This window comes from Sciurus carolinensis, chromosome 7 (genome assembly GCF_902686445.1).
Source record: "Sciurus carolinensis chromosome 7, mSciCar1.2, whole genome shotgun sequence".
Lineage (NCBI taxonomy): Eukaryota > Metazoa > Chordata > Mammalia > Rodentia > Sciuridae > Sciurus > Sciurus carolinensis.
Window position 1 is genome coordinate 106463973 of NC_062219.1, and position 19549 is coordinate 106483521.

Here is a 19549-nt window from a genome sequence, read left to right on the forward strand (position 1 = left end):
AACCTCCCAGGTAGCTGGGATTACAGGTGTGCATCATGAACCTGAAGGTGTAGTTAGTTTTTGTCATGTGGAAAGAGAAATTTAATAGATTCTGAAAAATGCACTTGAAAAGGACCAGTCACAATCAGGGAATGGCAAGTTGTAACTAGGTTGGTTGCTGGAAACTTGGTTGCACAAGTAGAACAGTGGCAGATAATGATGAAAAGTAAGTCGGAATCAGATTAATAATCATTATAAATATAACTAACATTAATTGAGCATGCATCATGTGCCAAGAACAATATGTGTTTGTAATGACAAATCTTTCAGGTAAATACAGTTTATGACCTGTTTCTTCCAGTGCATCCTGGCTGAGGAGCACATCTTGTTTGTAGTTCTCATAAAATATCTGAATCTCTAACCTCTACAGACCCACTTGACTACAGAAGAAACTCAGACATTACTGTGGTGTCAAATGGTGTCAATGCAGGCTATTATGCAGTCAGTCCTCTTTGTCAATTCTTCCTTCACATTCAGATAAGCTTACGGGCATAACAGCATGATCACTGGCTAGACAATGTCCTACAACATCTGTAGTACCATCACTATTCTTATAGTTATTTCTAATCTCTGGAATTTTCCTTTCCTTAAAGTATGGGTACAGTAGGTGATGAGCTGGGAAGGAGGAGGAAGTGGGTGATTGAAAAAAATCTTCTCAGCACAAGCCCCAAACCCCTCCCCATCCAAGGTGTCTGTCCTTGTGACTCTTTCCTGCCTCATTCCTTCCCGTACGTACATCCTGGAAAGCAAGCCAAGAATGCGATGTGGTAGCTGATGACATGAAAGCAAAGTTTGCCTCTTCTTAATAAGCTCAGTCCAGTCCCACTCCCAACTGTTGGTCAGTCTTTTTAGAAAGGAAATTTTCAATGCCACCTGCCTTTGACTAAAGGAGTTGGTCACATATTCTGAGGCAATGAAGGTTGATCAACATCCTGATATTCTCCCATTTATCCCTATGGTCTGCACTTGTGTGTTCATCTGAATTATGACTTTCTGCTCCATGCAATGGTAATTTAATGAGAAAAGAATCACATCTGTTTGATCACCACTTTATCTGAAACACTGAGTGCAGAACCTGATGTGAATGTTTTCATTTAATTGAGTTATTTTTGAATAAATAAATACAAGTGCCTAATGCAACAACACCATTAAAAATCATTTTATGCTGGGCATGGTGGTGCACACCTGTAATCCCAGCAATTTTGGAGGCTGAGATGGGAGAAGCACAAGTTCAAGGCCAACCTGGGAAACTTAGCAAGACCCTGTTTCCAAATTAAAAAGGCTGCAGATGTAGGTTAGTGGTAACATACCCCTGGGTTCAATCTCCAGTTCTGAAAACAAAAAACATTTTTATAAGAGACTTAGTCTTAATTTAATCATAGTTAATTTTATTTAAGAATTTAAATTAATTTCTTATTAGAAAATTGTAAGAATTAGATAATCAAGACTGGAATGGGTACCACATATACAACTTAGAGTTCTCAGGTTACTAACAGAATTATGGAAAAAATCTTGGGAAAATGTAGACTAAGATGATATCAGAAGTTATATCTAGAGTGTGAAATTGTAGATACAATTCATCTTTCTTTTTTCCTGAATTTTTTCTATACTTGTGAATATTTAATTGTTTGAAAATGAACATTTACTACTTTAAAAGAAAAATGTAACAGAAGAGAAAGATCCTTGACCATCTGAAAAAAAATTTTTTAGTGTTATTAATGAGTGCCTGGACTTAATTTTTGCCAAATGTATATGAAAATGTTTGTCTGATAAAAGTGAATTTCTCAGCTTATAAGAGATCTTAAGGAGCTATAGTTCGAATAGTTTTACAGGGAAAAATTTGATTACTAATGTTCACATAAAACAAAGAAATTGACTATAGCTTCTAACTAGTCTTTCTGTGGGACAAATGTTACCAAAATAACTACTGCATTAGTAACATATAAAATTGTTTTCTTCACTTTAAATGTACTTCAGACTATTTCATTTAGTTAAGTACATAATTTTAATACACTATAATTTTATAATTTATATGTGTACTAACACACATTACTTCTGTATATGCCCCATATATGTCTAGTATGTTACTAACAAGTTTATTAACTAATGATCGATGAAATACAATAACAATTACTAAGAAGGATATTTCAAGCACTAGCTACTTTGGATGAATTAACTTATTTAAGAGCACTCTAATTTTCCATGGTTATTAATATCAACCCATTTTACAGATAAGAAAACTGAGACACAAAGACAATAATTCACTGGCTCAAGTTTCCTCAGTATGAATGGTGAAGTAGGGATATGAACCAAAGTAAATAGCCACACTGTGTGACTCCCTTTCTAATCTAAATTAATATAATATTGGAAAAAAAATATTTTTAATTAAAAATCAACCATTTTAAGAATAAATTTATTGCATGCCTATAGTTTATTTTTCCCCTTTGATACATTTGAGTGACTTTTAGTAATTTGTGATATTATGTTATGTTTCTGGAAAATTATTTCAACATCTTTTTTCAATACAGTGAAATTTGATAATGAAAATCAAAATAAAGTTCCCTATGTTCATTAAATTTTATACTAATTAAATTATTAATTTTAATAATGTGAGGTTTTGTAATATGTATTATATAATCCTTAGACTTCATAAAGGTCATTTACCAAAATCTAATTATTAGGTGATGCTGCGGAATACTATGGAGAAATAAGTACACAAGTCTCCACCTAGTAACATAGTGTTATACTCTCTAGGCTATGGTAGCAAAACTTCAGCCTTCCCTAACCCATTATTAATAACATTGTTAAACCTAATTATAAAAGAATTGTCAACATGAACTGAGTTCCTCTTTAGAATTAAATAGTGACTTATTTAGAACTGATACATGTGATAAGATCTTTGGGGGGTTTTCACCAAGGCACATTACCTTGCACAATTCAGGGTAACCAAACAGGAAAAGTAAGTGACTTGTGTTCCTTATATGTATATATATATATATATCGCTGTGCTGACGGTCAAAATATGTTCATCTTCCTTTGGTCACAGAAACATCTTATTCTTCCCATCTGCCTAACTCAGGTAAAGTATTTACTGCATTATTTTGAAATAAGAATTATCCACAGTGAAAGGAAAACTTTTGTAGCCTTTAATCTTATCTCCAACATTACTACTAGTAGATAAGAGTCTAGTAATCATTAGAACTTATTTCAAATATTTTTTTCTCAGCATTGTCATGGTTCTAATATAGCAGTGAACCAAAAAAAACGGATCTTGCAAGGAATATTACATTCGTATTTGGCATAACACTTTTAAATGGGATTATAGATAAACTGAAGTATATATAGGACAAAGCTACTACAGTACTGAGCACTCAAGACATGTCATACTTGAATTGATTGAAGGAGGCAAATTGTCCAACTTTCCCACAGGAGTCCTATGGGACTGTGATAGCCAGCTTCAATAGAACTAGAGTGAAACTTAAGAGGGAAAAAAGAGTTTCAAGAAGTTACTTTTATAGAAGGGAGACTAATAGAGAAAAAGGGTGATGGGGCAGGGGAAGGGGAAGGGTAGTGGGAGGTGGATAGGATCAAAGTATGTTATATGTATATATGAAGATACCACAAGGAAATTATATCTGCATAACTAATATGCATGGATTTTTTTCAAAAGAGTCACTAAAACATGATGGAGGATGTAAGATGAGAGAAGGGACTTTCTTCCTGTTTTTAGTTACTGTCAATGTCCTTCCCAGAAGTCAGCAAATGTTTTTTGTAAAGAGCTGGATATTAAATACATCAGATTTTGCAGGCTACAGGGTCTCTATTATAACTAATCAGTTCAAACAAAATATACATGAGCAAATGTGGGGGGAAAAGAAGTAACTTTTAAATTAGAAAAGGAACTGTGACAAAAGTAATACTTGACAATGTTTCAGTAATAATAATATTAGACAATTATATGAAGCTAAGATGGAAGTGTAATGAAACTATAAATCCATCACTTTCAACAGGGATCTCTTCAGATGAATGCATGTTCAGAGTGCTATGACTTTGGTGTGCCTACTTGTAAATTGATGACTTTCTTAGTGGTATCTTAAAGATTATCATTACCAACAGAGAAAAATTTTAATTCAAGGCTTTACATTAACTTCTTTTCAACTGGAGATGTTTGTCAGCGATATGGACTATCATATGTACAAGTTTTACCATTATCTATTGATTAGGTCTCAAATTTTTGCCCTTCTAAAGTAAGAAAGAATTGCTGCCATATTCTGGGTTTCCATGCTAGGAATGAGTAAGAAAAAAATTAAGTCTATGTTTGTAGGTGAAGAATAAGACTCATATTTATTAATAAAAACTGTCCACCTGACCAAGGGTATCTGTTCCCTTGAACTCTACAAAAAGCCACATAATTCCATTCCTTAAAAATATAATTTTTAAATATATATATATAGTTTTTTTCATTGAGTAAGCTATTTTTATGTACATGTAAATCTCATAAATACTTCATTTCTTCCAGAAACAATGATCTTGATGGGCATATGTTTCGTGGTACTGCTGCAACACGCTGCAGGCATGGTATGAATTTAACCTAAAAATAAATTTTGAGCCTTATTAGTGGGGTTGCCTCACCCAAAGCTCAGGGTGGCTGTTATGTAGGCAATGATGATGGTGTCAAACGTTCTGAGATAGAGGGTGGAAGGACACATTCCCTAGTCACATTATATGCCTTTTACTTCATTTTTTCTCATCAGTGTGTGTATTTAAAGACTAAGTCATCAGGCAAAAGGTAGGAATAACTCAAGATGAACTTACTAATACTACAAGGTGAGCAACAAAACAGTAAATCAGTAAACACCAAATATGACTATAATGATACGTTTAGTATGAATCATATATGTATAAAATCAATTCTCCCCTTGCCTTACAGGAATTTGATTTTTCATTAGCAGGTTATTCACTTGAAAGGGTTCAGATATGCTTAAAGATTTTTGTTCTTAGACTTACAGAAATATACATCTAATATTACAAAGTCCTTGACAGCAACAGTTCATAAAAAGTACTCTAATTTTGACAAAGTTTCACTAAACACAATTAACTATAGTTTAACAATTACTTAGTGTCTAGCACACCTGACTTTGTGCTAGGTGCTATAGATTTAACAATAAATAAGATTAAATGCCCATTTAGCACCTCAAATTGTTGAGTATTTACAAGTAAGTAGGCAATTTTCAAAGTATAAGTGTCATTTGATGACAGTTCTATGGTATATTATTACTGAAATTTTTCTATGTAAAAAAATTCTAAGCACTCTATTCATCACTTCATCTAGTCTTCATGATAATTCTATTAGTAGAATATAAACCAGTGAAGAGAAAGACAAGACAGGGATGAAAATGTCTTTGAGGAAAAGGTTACATCAGGTTTAAATATAACAGATAAGAAAGCATGAAAGGTTGAGCATAATCAATCTGAAGTCAGTTACAGAAATGAGGATCTAATTCTAAAGTTGAAGCTCCTGAACTTGGAAAGATTGGTTGAACATGGATGTCAGGAGAGAAAGATATTACCTGGTTTGTATCTCTGGGTACCTGGTGATGTCATCACTAGAATATGGATCACGTGGTGATCTGGCACTGGGAGGGACTCAGGAGGTAAGACTAGGAGTTTCAGGTGAGGTGTGTATGAGATATGAGCAGGAGTTAGAGGTTTGGGGATCACATAGGTGATGTGAAGCCACAAAAGTGAAAAAATATATAAAATGAAAAGGAAAAGGACCTAGAAAAAAAATACTAAAAAAATCAAAATTTAAGGATGAGCCAAAGGACAGGAAACTAAAAAGGAAGGATACTGAGTAGTTCAGAAGAGGAGAAAGAAACAGATTAAAAAGGAAGGGTGTGTGTGAAATTCCCCAAGCTAGGTAAGTAATAAAAGATTTCCTTTCTAATTAATGACTGACAAGGTTGTGACTCTCTTTGTCAATGTTGGTTCACTATGGTGTGGAGGAGAAAGGACAGAGTACAGCCAGCTGAGAAACAAGGGGAAACTGAGCAATTAGAGGAATATGTGAATTTTTATTCTAGAAGCAAAACACCTCCCTCTCCTTTCTAAAACAGGAAATTCAATCAAGTAATACAAGATCAGCATATAAGTTTCTACTTCCTCTCACTCTCATTGGGAGAGTCAGCTTACCAGGTGGACATAAGAATAAGTAGAACACAGAAATTAGACTGTGTGCCAGGAGAAAGGAATCTGATTTTATACTCCAGACCAGAATTTTTATTATAATTTAACTTCTGTACTTGTTTAAAGGAATAATGTTTTAGTTTGACTTCTAACGAACTAAAGCTTTTTGCAGACTAAAGTGTGCTTGAAGAAACCAAAAAAGATAAAATAACTTTCACACACCTCAAAAGACGATAATTAATCAAGTTATCCCATAGTTAAGTATCTGCAGAGTTTTCTTAATATCTTTGCAAACCACATAAATCGGTTGGTGTTAACATGTGAGAGGAAGAATTTTAAATTAAGTTCATTCATGCTATTTCCTAGGTGGTAGCTGTATTCCAGGTGCCAGTGTGTTGATTTAGAAGGATGTTATTTATTTAGCATCGAAAGAATTTGGTTCAGCCAAGTGTAGTGGCCTGTGCTTGCAGTTTCAGCTACTGGGAAGGCTGAGGCAGGAAAATCACTTGAGGCCTGCAGTTGGAGGCCAGCCTGGTAAACATAGCAAGATCCCATCTCAAAAAAATAAATTATACATATATAAATATACATATACATACATATATGTATATGTGTTTTATATATATGGATATACAGATGTGTGATATACATATGTGAGGGATAGATAGATAGATAGATAGATAGATAGATAGATAGATAGATCTCAAGAAGAGAGAAAGAGAAAGAATTTGGTTCAAGTCTTGGCCTAATATTGTTCACTTTCCTTAGGAGTCTTAGGAGATTTTTCACATATTTCAATTTCTAGGGTTCTCATCTATAAAATAGGCACAGAATGTTAGCCAGCATCAATTAACATTGACTAGTTGAATGTTATCCATGAAACAGCAATTTATCTGATCAGAATATTTGTTTTTCCAGTGAGAATAATAACCACCACAATGGCTTGCTTTGAGAATTAAATTATGTAACAGTAGATCCATGTCATAGAAATTAAAATTATTTCACAGATTTTTTTTAAGATGTAGAGGAAGAAAATATGACATATTGAAGAGTGTTGCTAAGATTGATCACACTGCAACTGCTTACTTAGTACTCCCTGCTACCTTGCAGGAGACCTGCTGTACCCCAAGAATTTCAGTCCTCTGTTTTCGAACTCTTTCCTGAATGATGTGATCTGTATTTTTGAAAACATATTTGGCATTCTTCCCATTATTATCCACATAGTACTTTAAATCGTAAATGACTTTTCTGCTGCCTTGTGCTTGGTAACGATATAACTGGAAAAGCAAACTAGTAGTATATATAAGAAGGTGAATTTGAGGTGAGGTCTGTGTACAGTAAGCAAAGAAATTTTCTAAGCTACTGAAACAACCTTGCCCAGAATGAGGGACGTATTTAATATACTCACATACTTGTTTGTCTTCTGAAATCATATATTCTAGATGCCTTCAGTATTTTGCCAAATACTTCATTTAATTTTTACCACTGAGTAAAAAAAAAAATGATTACTAATAAAGGAATAAAACCACATGTGAGTTCACTCACAGAAAAATGCTATTGCAGGAAACTGTTTTCTAAAGATGTAGTGGTAGCTCCAATATGCTACCCTCATTATTGAAAAGAGCCCAGAGGCATGAGAGGTCTGTTGTCATTTATTAATTTGCCCTCCTAAATTTAAGTAATCAGTTCCTGGTTATAAAGAAAAAAGAGATGCTCACATAACTCGGTTAACATTTCTGAATCTCTATTTTCTGCAAATAAAGGAGAATCTTTCACTTAAAGTCTAAACAGGAAACAGATTTCAACAGGTGTTTTGAATGAAGATTTTCAGGGAGTGATATTTATGTACAGGCAGAATACGGTTGAAGGAATCTGTATGGAGAATGGCAATAGCAGGAAGCCTTTCCACTCCTAGGCCTGAGGGATGCAATGAGGGAATGACAGAGAGTGTAGAGCCTTCCCAGTAGCTGAGTGAGTCAATAATATAAGCAGTTATTCCCAGAAATGAAGTGCAAAGTCAAGGAAGTGAACAAAAGGCACTCCACCTCTCTCCTCACTATTTGTTCCTCCAGTTCCTCCCTTTGACCCAGAAAAAGAAAGTTCAGGTAGTGCAAGCTGGAAGGACCAGCTTCCTGGCACAAGTTAGGGCAGAAAAGGGTGGATAATAAATTAATTGAGTAGGAAATCAAATCGAGAAGAACCAGCACAGCCTTGTACTAGACCCTTTCCAAGGATTTGTTCTGCTTTAATTGTTTTTAAGTTTTACATGGATAATTTTTTCACTTTTTAAAAATATGTTGTTTTATAACTAGACATATGTGGGTGTGTGTGTGTATTTATTTATTTATTAATTACCGGGGTGCTTATCCACTGAGTCACATCTCCAGTCCTTTTTATTTTTTGTTTTGAGACAGGGTCTTGCTAAGTTACTTAGGGCCTCACTAAATTACTGAGGCTGACTTTGAACTTGTGATCCTCCTGTCTCAGCCTCCTGAGCAATTGGGAGGTTCTGATTGGTTCAAAAGTCAAATCAAATGGGTCAAAGACCTAATTATGACACCAGAAATTTTGCAACTGTTAAAAGAAAAAATAGGGGAAACACTTTAATATACATGTGCAGGCAAGAAAAAAAATCCTGAATAAGACCCCTACAGTTCAGGAAATAAGAAAAAGAATCAATAAATGGGACGGCATCAAATTGAAAAACTCTGCCCAGCAAAGAGAACAAGTGAAGAGACAACTGATAGAATGGGAGAAAATCTTTGCCAGCTACTATAAAAAACTCAAAAACTTCAAATAAAAAAATAACAATGAATACATGGACAAGTGAATTGAACAAACACTTCTCAAAAGAAGTACCAATGACCAACAACTGTATAAAAATGTTCAACATTTTTGGTGATCATGGAAATGCAAATCAAAATTACACTGATATTCCATCTCACTCCAGTTAGAATGACAAGCATCAAGAATACAAATAGCAATAAATGTTGGTGAGGTTTCAGGGGAAAAAGAACTCTTATACACTATGGGTAAAAATGTAAATTAGAATAGCCACTGTGGAAATCATTATGGAGGTTCTCCAAAGAACCAAAATTAAGTCTACCTTATAATCATCTTACACGACTCCTTAATTTTTATCCAAAGGAATTAAAGGCAGCATATTTTGGAAATACATGCATGTCCATGCTTATTTCAGCACAGTTCATAATAACCAAGTTATGGAATCAGCCTAGGTATCTGTCTATAGATGAATGGATAAAGAAAATGTGGTATACCTATGCAATGGAGTTTTATTCTTCCATAAAAAAGAATGTAATTATGTCATTTATAGGAAAATGGATGGAACTGGAGACCATTATTTTGAGGAAAAATAAGTCAGACTCAAAGAAAAGTATCATATGTTTTCTTTCATATGTGCAAGCTAGAAAGGTGAAAAAAAGAATCCATGAAATTAGAATACAGACTAGTAGGGTAGAGAAAGAGGATAGGGACATTAAAGGGTAGAGGAGATATTGGGGAGTAAAATTAATCAAATAACATTTTAATACATGCATAAATATACCACAATGAAACCTATCATTCTGTATAATCAATATTCACTAATAAAAAATAAAAATTAAAAATATGTTCCTTAACAACACAGAATAAAAAAAAATGTTCCTTTCTGTTTATACTCTTATTAAGTTAGAAGATGATAATATCTTTAATATAATATATAATATAATATATTATATTTAATGTGATATATAATATATATAATATATTTAAACATACATATGCACAGAAATCATATTCTTTATAAGATACTGAATATTGTTGGCAAGTAACCCCTAGACTGCTACTCATATTTTTCATCTGAATAATATCTGACATAATATAACCTTCCTTTCATTATATTCATTATATTCATTATATTCATTATATTTAAAAATATAATATATTCATTATTTTTAAAAATTAATATTATCTACATTTTTAATAAATCTCTCTTACTGGATATCATGTGGGTCACACAATCCGTTTTTGCAGAATTCCAGGAAGTATTTCTTGTTGAAATTTTCTGGTACAATTAGGCCACTGATGAGAATTTTAAATTATTGCATTGTTGAGAGACAGGATAATGTATAGACAAGACACAGATCATATTCATCTATTGCTCACGACAAAAAGATTAACATTCAAAAAGTCAAGCCCATATTTCCCAAAACAATTTTGTGAGTTAGACAAGTAATTCTCAAATCACAGTACCTGAGTACTTATTAGAAATGCAAATTATCTGGCCCCAATCTGGTTTCCTGAATCAGAAACTCTGGGGGGTGGAGTCTAACATTCTGCTGGTTAAGAAGTCCTAGGTGAGTGCCATTCTTATTAAAATTTGAGATCATAAAACTAAACATTTTATCAATTTATATATTGATAGAGTAAGTTGTAATTCTGTTACTTTGATATTCAAGGTTATAAATTTTTTAACTTCTTGCTTCTTTTTTAAAGGTGAATGTCTCACTTTTCTCTTTATTGACCCATCACCCTTCAGTTCAAATGGAGATTACTAATAAGCACAATGATCTTAGGAGGATGGCAAATCCCAGAGCTAGCAATATGCTTAAAATGGTAAGTCCTGGCTTGTCAATGAATCATTATAATTAGCATTTAGCCATTGAGCAAGGATCATTATACCAGGACCTATAGTTTTAAAATAATCTGTTTGTATTACTGGATAATTGTCATCTCAGTGTCCAGACTGGCCATAAAATATAACATTGTATTTGAACTGAAAAATAAAAATTAACTCAATAATCAAGGATGGAGGTATAATTAATGGGTAGATGAAGTGCAAGAAACCTTATAAATTAAATAACTTGAATAGACACCAAACTGCAAATGAATCCTTAGAATCTATAATAAAATAGGGTGAACAAGTTTGTAAAATGAGAATCCTGCTCTTTTCTGCTATGGTTAGCTCATAAGTTATATAATATATATGTATTCAGACTGTACACTAATCAAAGGAGTATATAGAGGTATTGATAGAATGATCCCCCCGATAGATGTATCGTGGTAACTAAATGATTTCAGAAAGCAAGAAATGCATCTTTTGGTAGAATCCATGGGAAAATGAGGAATGGTAGAAAATGATTCTTCAAGCAGGTATTTGTTTTCAGTGTGGTCATATACTTAACCATTATGTCCTGAAAGCACCATATTTTAATTCCTAAATGTTTGACACGTGTTTGAGAACTGGAATGCTGAAGTCGCCAAGAATGCTGAGAAGTGGGCAGAGAGGTGCACCTTGTCTCACAGTCCAAGAAGTCAACGAAAAATTAGTTGTAAGTCAAACCTCTAACGACTAATGGGGCATTGTTTAAAAGTCAAAGATTAACAATGAATGAGGGAGAGAATAAGTTTGGGAAAGAAGGTCTTGCTTTTGTTTATTGGTTTTGGTCTTCTCACCTACCCTCACACTCCTTTGTTTCCTTCCAGTCTTTTCTTTCTTAAGACTCATCCTAAAATGACATTATTCCTGCTGCTGGATGCCAAAAATTAGATTTTTATCTGAATATGCAGAAAAAGCAAAAGTTATGATGAAAAAAAACAAAAATAGATTGTTTTAAATATTTATGGAACTGAAGTCCACTTAGATATTAATCATCCATGGTAGCCATGTGCCAGGTTTTATTCTGCAAAATCCAAAATTCTCCCACTTAAACCTATTATAGCCAAACCCATGAAAGTATGAGCTCCTGGTGGAAATTATTATTTTATTTTTATAAGAAATATTTTATTATTACCTCTTAGGATGATTTTCCAGAGCATAAGTGAAAATCAGTTTAATGGTGAATTAATTCTCTACCTATACTCCCAGGTCTTCACTCTGTTCCATTTTACCTGACAACTCTACAACATGCCTTACACCTTTTACTAAAATCTGATCAGTCTGCTGATTACTCTAGACTTGGCCTTGTCACTCCTGCATTCATGACTTTGAGTTCATCCTTTACCCACTAGATATTGCATCTGACATCTGCTTCATGTATGCATCTTATTTCCCCAGTTTAAGAACCAAAGTTCAAAAGTCATGTTTGTCATTTCTTCAATATCCCTTATGTGTATGCTATGAAGGCATGGGAGGAAATAATAATTGGCTAAATGTTGAGTTTATCAATATTGCCAAAATGATATGTTATCTGTTATCTTTCTAGTTCATTCCAATTCTGAGACTCTTTGAAAGTTGGTGCTTACTCTAGGATATAAAAAGGAATTTTTCTGCTGGTCCTTCTCCAAAAAGAAAGTAACATAATTCGTTTGAAAACAAATCATTAATTACATTTTTAAAAGATCTATTCATTCGTGGGAAGGGAAAAGAGCAAGTGATTCCAAGTCACAGAATAATGCTTTTGAAATTGATATTGGATTTCTCCCACAAATCAGTTGAAGATAACTGTACATGAATGGGAAGTGATAATGATCTCAGAAACTAAAAAATTTTAATAATTTTCAATGAGCAATCTCTACAAGTACTGATTTAACTATTGGTTCATTGTCTTTTCTAATTTTTAGTTGCTAACTGTGGAGAGAATTTATTCATGTCCAGTGCTCCCATATCATGGTCACATGCAATCCAATCTTTATATGATGAAGTTAAAGATTTTAAATATGGAGTTGATGCAAATGCTAAAACTGGCCATTATACCCAGGTAAAAATATAATGCCAAAACCTTGATGTTTGCCTGTCTTCTATCATCCCAGACTAACTTTTTCTCCTCAGTTTTTACTGGAGATGCCAAGCACATCTGAGCTATGATGATCTGAGATTTGTGCATAAAAAAATAATCATGAACTATGTACTTTTTTACATGCAAACTATTTTTAATATTATGAAAAAGGTAATTTTTGTATTTGTGACACAAAATTAAAGTTATACTGTGAAAACTGAGATATCTGCAGAAAAGCACAAGGTTGTCATAATTTCTTGATGTTCTTCCTCACAAAACTTGACATTGCTGATGGAGTTGCAAATTGGTGCAGCCACTCTGGAAAGCAGTGTGGAGAATCCTCAGACAATTGGGAATGGTGCCACCTTTTGACCTAGTTATCCCACTCCTCAGTTTATACCCAAAGAACTTAAAATCAGCATACTACAGTAATGTAGCCATATCAGTGTTTTAGCAGCTCAGTTCACAATAGCTGGATTGTGGAACCAACCTAGATACCCTTCAACAGATGAATGGATAATGTTTTCCCTGATTACTAGATGATGATATATAATGGGGGTTGGGGGTGGGGAGTGAGAGAAGAATGGAGGAACTTTAGATTACATAGAGGGAAATGAGAAGGAGGGGGAGTATGAAGAGTGGTGGAATGAGACAGACATCATTACCCTATGTAAACGTATGATTATGCAAATGATATGAATCTACATCGTGCACAACCATAGAAAGGAAAAGATGTACCCTATTTGTGTACAATGAATCAAAATGCAGTCTGTAAAAGTAAAAAAAAAAAAAAAGAAATTTTTTTAAAGTAGCGGCAATAGAGGAAGAAATGTTGCAAAATTTTATTATCTTTTTGCAAGTAAGAATTATGCTCTTCTATGAAAAAGAACAGTTGAGTAATGAAATTACTTACCTTTTAGGGGCTATCTATGTGTTGTGTTCAATGTAGCATGATTAGGAACAAGAAGAAGAAAACTGGGCTGATTTATAATGTTAAAGAATAGAATCTTTGTGTGAAAAAAAAAACTTGAATTGTAGTTTGCTACCTTTCCTTGTTGCCCAATACCCACTTGCCTACTTCTTTACTAATTGCAGGGTGATTTACTGGTTTATCAAATGTATCAGGAATGTATAAAGCTTCCCCTAACTTTAAATGAAGTTCCATAATTGAAAGGAATTTTTTAAAAGAGAAATCATGTTTAGATGGAAATGTTAGAAATCAGAAACCAATATTTTTCAGCTTTTAAAATTGTCTTCATTGATAAGTTTTAATCAGCAATTAAGAAACAAAATGTCAGGATAGGGGATGTAGTTCAGCTGGTAAAGTGCTTGCCTTCCATGCACAAGGTTCTGGGTTCAATTGCCAGCACCACAAAAAAAAAAAGAAGAAGAAAAAGAAACAAAATGTCACAAACTGTGAATACTATAAATTTGGTTTAAATTATATCATTTTAAACTTTTCACTTGCAGCTCGTTTGGGCCACTTCCCACCAACTTGGATGTGCCTTGGCCCACTGTCCTCACAAGCACCTTTCCTATTACTATGTTTGTCATTATTGTCCTGAGTAAGTACTGCACAGGGGATCTTTTTTGGTCAATGGTACACCAGAGGTCTGCACTTGGGCTACGATCCAACCCCTTTTGTCAATCTGAGGTTATAGGGTGGCCCCATAAAGACATTTGAGGGTGGATTTGGAAGAAAGGGAAGCAATGGAAAAGACAAGAAACATACAGTATGTTCTAAGGGGTGATAAAGCCAGGGAGCTAATAGCATCATGCATAGAGCATAGATTCTGTGGACCATCAGACTTAAGGACAAACATTGGCTCCATTATTTGCCAGCTCTGTGGTCTTCAGTTCACCAAAAACTTAATAATATGGAGCTCCTTTTCATTTATCTATAAAGAGGTAGTGGCAATGTATTTGTGGATTTTTATCAGGATTAAGTATGATTAGTCATATTAAGCGCCTGGCATAGTTCACAGCACGTTAATAATATCGCAATGAAAGAAAATTCATCTAATAAAGAAGCAAGACATATTTGCTCCAATTCTTAGGAGCTTCAATATAAACTTGCCCGCTGTTTGCATGTCCTTTTGTCTAGTGTAAAGGTGATCTGATGCTAACTCTTTTCTTTCGCACATATTTAAATCATGCATAATTTACCTTCGATTTATTTTATGACTCCCGACTTCAGAAATCTTTATCTCCCTTTTGTGAGTTCCTGTGACTGTTGTGTAGTCCATACACATGATGAAATCTCATATTCCATAATGTTGTTGCTAATCCATTCCTCCAAATATTTCTTTGCTAGGGGAAATGATGTAAGAACCAAGAAGACCCCATATAAAGTAGGAAAACCTTGTGCAGACTGCCCTGATCACTGTGATGATGGGCTTTGTAGTAAGTCATTTCTATTCTTTATCAAATGCTGGTATTTCCCTGTACTCTGGCCTTATGTGGAAGACAGGCTGAGATTCTGCCCTGATGTAGGCATGCTCCTATTCTGTTTCTGGGCTCTCATTTTCCTGCTTCAGTCCTTCTGCTCTTGGTAACAAAAGCAGAACTAAAAGTGAGGTGCTAAGGGCAGCTGCCATTTCAGGATGACACTGACTAAGATAAGATATAAATAGTCATGCAGGCCTGGCACAGTGGCACATGCCTGTAATCCCAGAGGCTTGGGAAGTTGACACAGGAGAACCAGGAGTTCAAAACCAGCATCAGTAACTTAGTGAGGCCCTAAGCTACTCAGAAAGATCCTGTCTCTAAATAAAATATAAGAAAAGGGCTGGAGATGTGGCTCAGTGGCTAAGCAACCCTGGGTTCAATCCCCCATACCAAAAAATAAAAAATAAAAACAAATAGTAAGGCAAAGCAAATTTAAGCCACAACAAAGTGGAGATGAATTTTCCATTTAGCTTCCTTTAGAAACTTCAACTCACCCCCTTAGTTAAGGAAGAGAAAGACATATTTTAGAAACTGATTATATAAACTTAGGTAGGATCAGTCTCAATTTGTTCCCACCCTTAATAAAAATCAGATTCTTTCCTAGTAACTGCACACCATGGGAAGCAGGCACCTGAAAGGAACACTGGGCTATTTGAAATATGTATTTTGAAGGTTCCAGCAAGTTTTCTACTTATCCCCAGAAACTACACACACACACACACACACACACACACACACACACAACACAGCAGAATCACTGCTAGTCTGCCAGTGTGGCCTACTTTTTTTTTGTTTGGTTGAAACTCCACACTAGTGTGCAGTTTGTTGCAGGGAATATGAGCTGTACTTGGACACACTGGGCTAATATATTGAGAAATAAATTTATTTCTGTTACTATACACCTTATTCAAGCAATGTAGAAAATTTCTTTGTTTTCTTAAAGTTCTGTGTTTCGAGAATTCTATATCTGCTATATCAGGTATGTCTTAAATAGTTTAAGCTTATTTTCCCTTATTTATGTAAGGAGAATTAAAGAAATGAACAAATACAGAGCAAATGAGTTTTCCTTGAGATGATACAGTTTGGGACAAGTAATATTATATTCCAAGAAACAGCTTTTTGTCCTTTGTTTCATTTTAGCCAATCCCTGCATATATGTGGATAAGATCTCAAATTGTGCTGAAATAGTCAAAGATTATGGATGTGATAAAAACTTCATAAAAGAAAAATGCCGAGCTACCTGCAAATGCTAATCAGAGATAAAATAATGTGTCTTTTAATGGCAATATTTCTTCCCAAGAGTGAAGTGACTAAAATCACTGCAAAATTCTGTTACCCTTTTCTTAATGAGCATAGTTTTGAAGCTATGTTTTATTCAATACATCCTAATACCTTCATCCATTGTATTTGCTATATCTGAGTAAAGAAAAATATGTGATAAGAACAGTAAATTCAAAAATTGAATAACAGATAAAAATGTGATGCTGAATCTAATAATCTCTATCATAATTGGTAAGACATATTTACAGCTTTGTGTAACTCACAAATAAATGTTCAGAACTTTTAAAACCTAAGACTCAGAAATCTTTTCTTACTCTAAGGTATTAAAAACTGCATTGGGCCAGGTGTGGTGGCACACACCTATAATCTCAGTGGCTCCAGAGGCTGAGGAAGGAGGATCAAAGTTCAAAGCCAGCCTCAGCAACTTGAGGCACTAAGCAACATAGTGAGACCCTGTCTCTAAAATAAATACATAAATAAATAAATATGCTGGAAATATGGCTCAGTGGTTAAGCACCCCTGGGTCCAATCCCCAGTACAAGAAAGAAAGAGAGAGGGAGGGAGGAAAGAAGGGAGGGAGGGAGGGAGGGAGAGAGAGAAAAGAAAAAAAAGAAACAAAAAGAAAGAAAAGGAAAGAAAAAAAACAGCATTGGTGATGGTGTGCACCTGGATAGCTCTTTCCTGGCTGAAATGTACAGTCCAAAGATTACACAGAGATACTGCAATAAAGCTGGATTTCCTTGATCTCAGTGGAAATCAAAAATATATACATATCTATGACTTTGAGCAGAAATGTGGAAGAAGTTACTAGAGTGGTGATTTCACAAGCACCCAGTTATAGGACCTGAATCCATTTATAGATTTGGGATCCTCAATTGAGGGGAAGGCCACGTCCTGAGAAAGCTCCAACAATGCACTCATGGATGCGTTTCTTCAAGCTTTCCTCAGAGGAACACGGAGCCGCTTGCAAATGTGACTGACAATGGAAAGTGGGGGAAACATTTGGTTTTTCTTATCAGATATTCATTTAAAATGAATATTATTCTTTGAAAAACTAAATTGCCAACAAGTACATGGATCAGAGTAGAACTTATGATGGTCAAGAAAATGGATTCTTGGCCTAGTGCATCCCATCCTAGATCACCTCCCAAAGGACTGCAGCCTGATTCCAAACTATGCAGAAGAAATAAATATACTTAGAAGTTATCAGAATCACCACGCTGGTTCTGTGACCTGAAAATTTAGAGTTCCATGGTAGAAAGGGCCACATGGAAGCCACTGAAACTACCCATTCACACCTACCAAGATGGCAAATCAAAACTAAATTCACACCGGGCACAGTGGTACAAAGCTGTAATCCCAGGCACCCAGAGGGGGAGGCAAGAGAATCAAAAGTTTTAGGCCAACCTGGCAACTTAGGAAGATTCTATCTCAAAATAAAAAATTATAAAATGTCCGGAATGTAGTTCAATGGTAGAGTACTCTTGTGTTCAATCCTTACTACAACAACAACAACAAAAAATTCACGTCTTAGGTATTATAGGAATTCGTGTTTATAATCAAGGCATCAAACTTTCAGGGGTGATAATCATGACACATCACAATTTAATGTGTCCATTTCACTAGTGAAAAATTAAGTTGGTTTACAGATAATAATTAAATACTCTCCTAAACTTTATCACATGGTGGTGCCACCCACAACTGTGATTTATTTATATCCTATCTTCACTAGAGTAAACCAATGTATTCCCTAGAACCAAGAATAAGAATCTATTGGCTTAAATTATTATAAGCAAAGTTATCAGAAGCCTACTCTCCCCACAGGGCTTCCACTTGCATCACCTTTCTTGGATTCACATAATACCTTATTTATTCACATAGTATGCCACACAATTTTTAATAGCTTTAATGAAAAGAATAAGATTTTGTGCACAGTAGACACTATATAGAAAGTAATAAAATAAACACCCATATATTCACCTGCCCAATTGAGAAATAAAATATTATTGAGTTGAAACTTCCTATAAATCTGGCTTATTCCTTTTGCCTCTATCTTAAACTTATTACTTATCATACTCTGAGCATTAGTAAATTTTTTCCACATGCATCTCTACACATATTTAGCATTATTTTTCATATTTTTATTATCTTCATTATCTTTATTATTTTTATTGTATTTATTATTTCATTTTTATTATTTATTTCATATTTTTATAAATTCTATCATCACTATACATATTACCAACTAGAATTTTATCTTAATAGTATATTTAGAGATTATTTATTACAGTATTATGGACTCTTCACATTTTCTCTTTTATATAAGGAGTGAATTATATTTCCCAACACAATTTATTTATTCATTCTTCTCTCTGTGATCATTGTATTGTGATCAGTTTTTCACCATTACAAGTATTTTATAATGAATATTTTTGTACATACCCTTGTAAACATGCACTAGCCCTAAGACTAAAATTTCTGGGTCAAAGATAATTTGCATCTTCATATTTAAGGGAAAGTTCCTATCATTCTCCAAAAACTAACGGAATAAGTTTATACCCCCTACAATGGGATTTCTAGTCTTTCATATTCTTGAAATACTGGTTTTATCACATTTTTTTAAATTTGCAAATATGATACCCTTTCTGGTTAAATTTTTATCCCTTTAATCATTTGTGAGGTGGTAAATATTTTCCTCTTACTTGGCCTTTTGGCAATTCTACTTTAGCTGTTCTTCTATTATCATTGTCCATTTTTTGATGTTGGCACTGTATATGTGTATGTGAAAGTGTTTTTCTAAACAATTTAGAGCTCTTTATACATTCTACATAATAATTATTTGTAAGTTATGTGCTTTGAAAATATTTTATCCCTGTTTG

The 19549-nt window shown here is 34.1% G+C and overlaps 1 protein-coding gene and 1 long non-coding RNA gene across 2 annotated transcripts; both read left to right on the plus strand.

Moving 5' to 3' along the window:
• The first annotated feature begins 3069 nt into the window (after positions 1-3069).
• Positions 3070-10817, plus strand: LOC124988673 (uncharacterized). The gene is made up of 3 exons (XR_007109468.1): positions 3070-3118; positions 4559-4617; positions 10720-10817. It is a non-coding gene; the product is annotated as an uncharacterized LOC124988673 (long non-coding RNA).
• On the plus strand, positions 10812-16648 carry LOC124988671 (cysteine-rich secretory protein 2-like). Its single transcript, XM_047558351.1, has 6 exons — positions 10812-10839; positions 11465-11555; positions 12787-12923; positions 14412-14506; positions 15256-15344; positions 16530-16648. Exons 1-6 carry the CDS (start codon positions 10828-10830, stop codon positions 16640-16642), a joined length of 537 nt encoding a protein of 178 aa, XP_047414307.1. The 5' UTR covers positions 10812-10827; the 3' UTR covers positions 16643-16648.
• Positions 16649-19549: the final 2901 nt, after the last annotated feature.